Source organism: Lucilia cuprina, chromosome 3 (assembly GCF_022045245.1).
Source record: "Lucilia cuprina isolate Lc7/37 chromosome 3, ASM2204524v1, whole genome shotgun sequence".
In the NCBI taxonomy this organism is placed as follows: Eukaryota; Metazoa; Arthropoda; class Insecta; order Diptera; family Calliphoridae; genus Lucilia; species Lucilia cuprina.
Genome location: NC_060951.1, coordinates 9,785,960 through 9,788,644, shown reverse-complemented (window position 1 = coordinate 9,788,644; position 2,685 = coordinate 9,785,960). Strand labels below are relative to the sequence as shown.

At 28.9% G+C, this 2,685-nt stretch overlaps 1 protein-coding gene across 1 annotated transcript; it reads right to left on the bottom strand.

Annotated features, from left to right (window-relative positions):
- Window positions 1–573: 573 nt before the first annotated feature.
- LOC111685927 (alpha-tocopherol transfer protein-like) lies at window positions 574–1,805 on the bottom strand. Its single transcript, XM_023448210.2, has 5 exons — window positions 1,630–1,805; window positions 1,487–1,568; window positions 1,118–1,423; window positions 917–1,053; window positions 574–845 (listed from the first exon to the last, which is right to left on the bottom strand). The coding sequence occupies exons 1-5, from the start codon at window positions 1,755–1,757 to the stop codon at window positions 794–796; spliced, it is 705 nt and encodes a 234-aa protein (XP_023303978.2). The 5' UTR covers window positions 1,758–1,805; the 3' UTR covers window positions 574–793.
- Window positions 1,806–2,685: the final 880 nt, after the last annotated feature.

Below are 2,685 nucleotides of genomic sequence, written 5' to 3'. Positions count from 1 at the left end.
GACTATAGACTAGACTATAGACTAGACTATAGACTAGACTATAGACTAGACTACAGACTAGACTATAGACTAGACTATAGACTATACTATAGACTAGACTATAGACTAACTAACTAACTAACTATCTAACTAACTAACTAACTAACTAACTAACTAACTAACTAACTAACTAATTAACTAACTAACTAACTAACTAACTAACTAATTAACTAACAAACTAACTAACTAACTAACTAACTAACTAACTAACTAACTAACTAACTAACTAACTAACTAACTAACTAACTGACTAACTAACTAACTAACTAACTAACTAACTAACTAACTAACTAACTAACTAACTAGCTAACTCACTAACTGCGCAAGAGACAGTTGCCCACAATAAGCAGCTACTTTATGTGAATGCACCATATCACCTCTTTTCTATTGTCTCAGGAACCCATACTTAAGCGTTCGTCGTATCGCAAAATAGGACTTTCTGAAAGTTGTCTTCGTATTTTGGTTAGTGTAAGCTAGGTCCTGCCCCTTGATTGTGAAGAATTATTAAGTAATTGAGAACAAGAATATTGAATATATTCTTTCAATAAATATTTTTAACATTTATTTAATACTTTTAACAAATTTGTAAATAAACTTTTTAATGGAATAAAACCCCTGAAATAACATTTAAGATTTAGTAATAATTACAATGGAAGTACAATAAAAATAAAAGCCCCAATAAATACAGATTAAAATGGTAGTAGCTTTTTTTGTAATAAATACAATTTTTTTCATTTAAGTAACATTTGTAAAATTATATTGATGATGTTTCAATTTTCCAATGATTTGGATCCATTAGATAATCTCTGAAATTAAAAAGAATTATTAAAAAAAAACATATAATTTTAGATGTTTCAATATAAAAGAGAGTATTTGCCTTTTCTTAAACATCAATTGCATAAAATCTTCTTTTAAATCGGTCAATTTTCCCGCCTGGCCACCATATTCTTCGGGTAAAAGTTCTTTAGGAACGTGTTCGTACAGCGTTTCAATGCCCGTTGTATGAAAATGCATCTAAATATTATAAAGTTTTGGTTAAAATAACTATTTTAACAGAAAATGTTGCCCTAAAACCCACCATTTTAAATACATCTTTATTGATAAATGGCTTTACCACACTAATCAAACGATCCAAATACGAGGGACAATTAATCATATGCATAGCTTTGATACGCACGGGAAATGCTTGCTGTAGAAATTTCAGATATGTACGCAAGGTGGTTATCGATAAACGAGTAGCGTGTTTCATACTATAACCAGTCATGTCGAAAATTTGTACTTCACCCTCTGAAAGCATTGTAGCGTTACCATCTGTTAGATCTGGCATTGAAAAACGACAATCGGTAATCATTATGAAGGCCTTGGTATCTTCAGTATGATGCATCTAGATTTTTTAAATAAAATATAGAAAAATATGAATATTTTTTAAATGTTAACTATCTAATACCTTTCGTGGATCTGGATCACATAGTCGAAAGCAGGTTATGCGATAATTTTCTGGTGTTAGACCTGGTAGTGGCACCATATCTCTAAAATTTTGTTATTTAACTTTTAAATGATTTTCTTTTCAATTTTGGAATAAATATTTACGCATATTCGAATGTTCTTTGACTGTCTTCGTCTGTGGGGTCCCGATTTATAAAGATATGTGGACATTTATTTCTTATCGCATAATTAACTTCAATTAATTTCTTAGTTTCTTCCACATCTTTGTACATACACAAATAGAAACGTTCTAATAGGAGACGATCTGGAAAGAGAAAAAAACTCCTGTTATTATACACTCTCTTTCGCTTTTTGTGGAGCTTTCGAACAGATGTTTTAAGATCGTTTAAGGACGATTTTTCATATATAGCAAGTAGTCGAAATGTCTATTTAAATTCGTTTGAAATCAAATCTCTTAAGAAATAATAGTTTTTTTTGTTTATCCCTAATGATTTATTATTAATAATTCTATTACCCAACTGTTTATTTACATTAATAAACCATATTGATAAACAATTCTGAAAACATTTAAATATTTTTAGTTACACATTAAGCACTTATTTGCAATAAGTTATTCAGTACATGTTCGTTTTTGCTAACAAAATGCAATTAAAATATAATTATTAATATAATAAATTGCTATAGAAAATGTATAATTAAACAATTTCAAATTTGCATATCAAAATCAAACGTTTGAGTTAATAAATAAAAGTGAATTTTTGCTCTTAAAGGTAAGAAATTAAATTGTTATTACACCTATGAGGTAAACGTTTATGACAAAACGAAAAGCTTTACTACACACGACCATTAGACCTGACTCTAAACTAGGCTATAGACCAGTCTATAATCACGTTTATAATCCAGTGTATAGTGTAATTAAGACGATTGTATAGTCTAGTTTATAGTCTAATTTATAATCTAGTCTATTATCTATATTAAGTTTAGTCTATTGTCAAATCTACAGTTTAGCCTATATTATAGTTAAGTCTAGTCTATAACCTATCTTTAGTTTAGTCTATTGTCCAGTCTATAGTTTAGTCTATAGTCTAGTCCATAGTATAGTCTATAGTCTAGTCTATAGTCTAGTCTACAGTCTAGTCTATAGTCTAGTCTATAGTCTAGTCTATAGTCTAGTCTATAGTCTAGTCTATAGTCTAGTCT

Excerpts from the sequence above, each read along its gene's own strand:
- LOC111685927 (XM_023448210.2), bottom strand. The coding sequence starts at position 1,757 with ATGTACAAAGATGTGGAAGAAACTAAGAAATTAATTGAAGTTAATTAT. Across the intron at positions 1,424-1,486 it reads GTGATCCAGATCCACGAAAG|ATGCATCATACTGAAGATAC; the intron begins GTATTAGATAGT and ends TAAAAAATCTAG. Across the intron at positions 846-916 it reads CAATTGATGTTTAAGAAAAG|AGATTATCTAATGGATCCAA; the intron begins GCAAATACTCTC and ends TTTTAATTTCAG.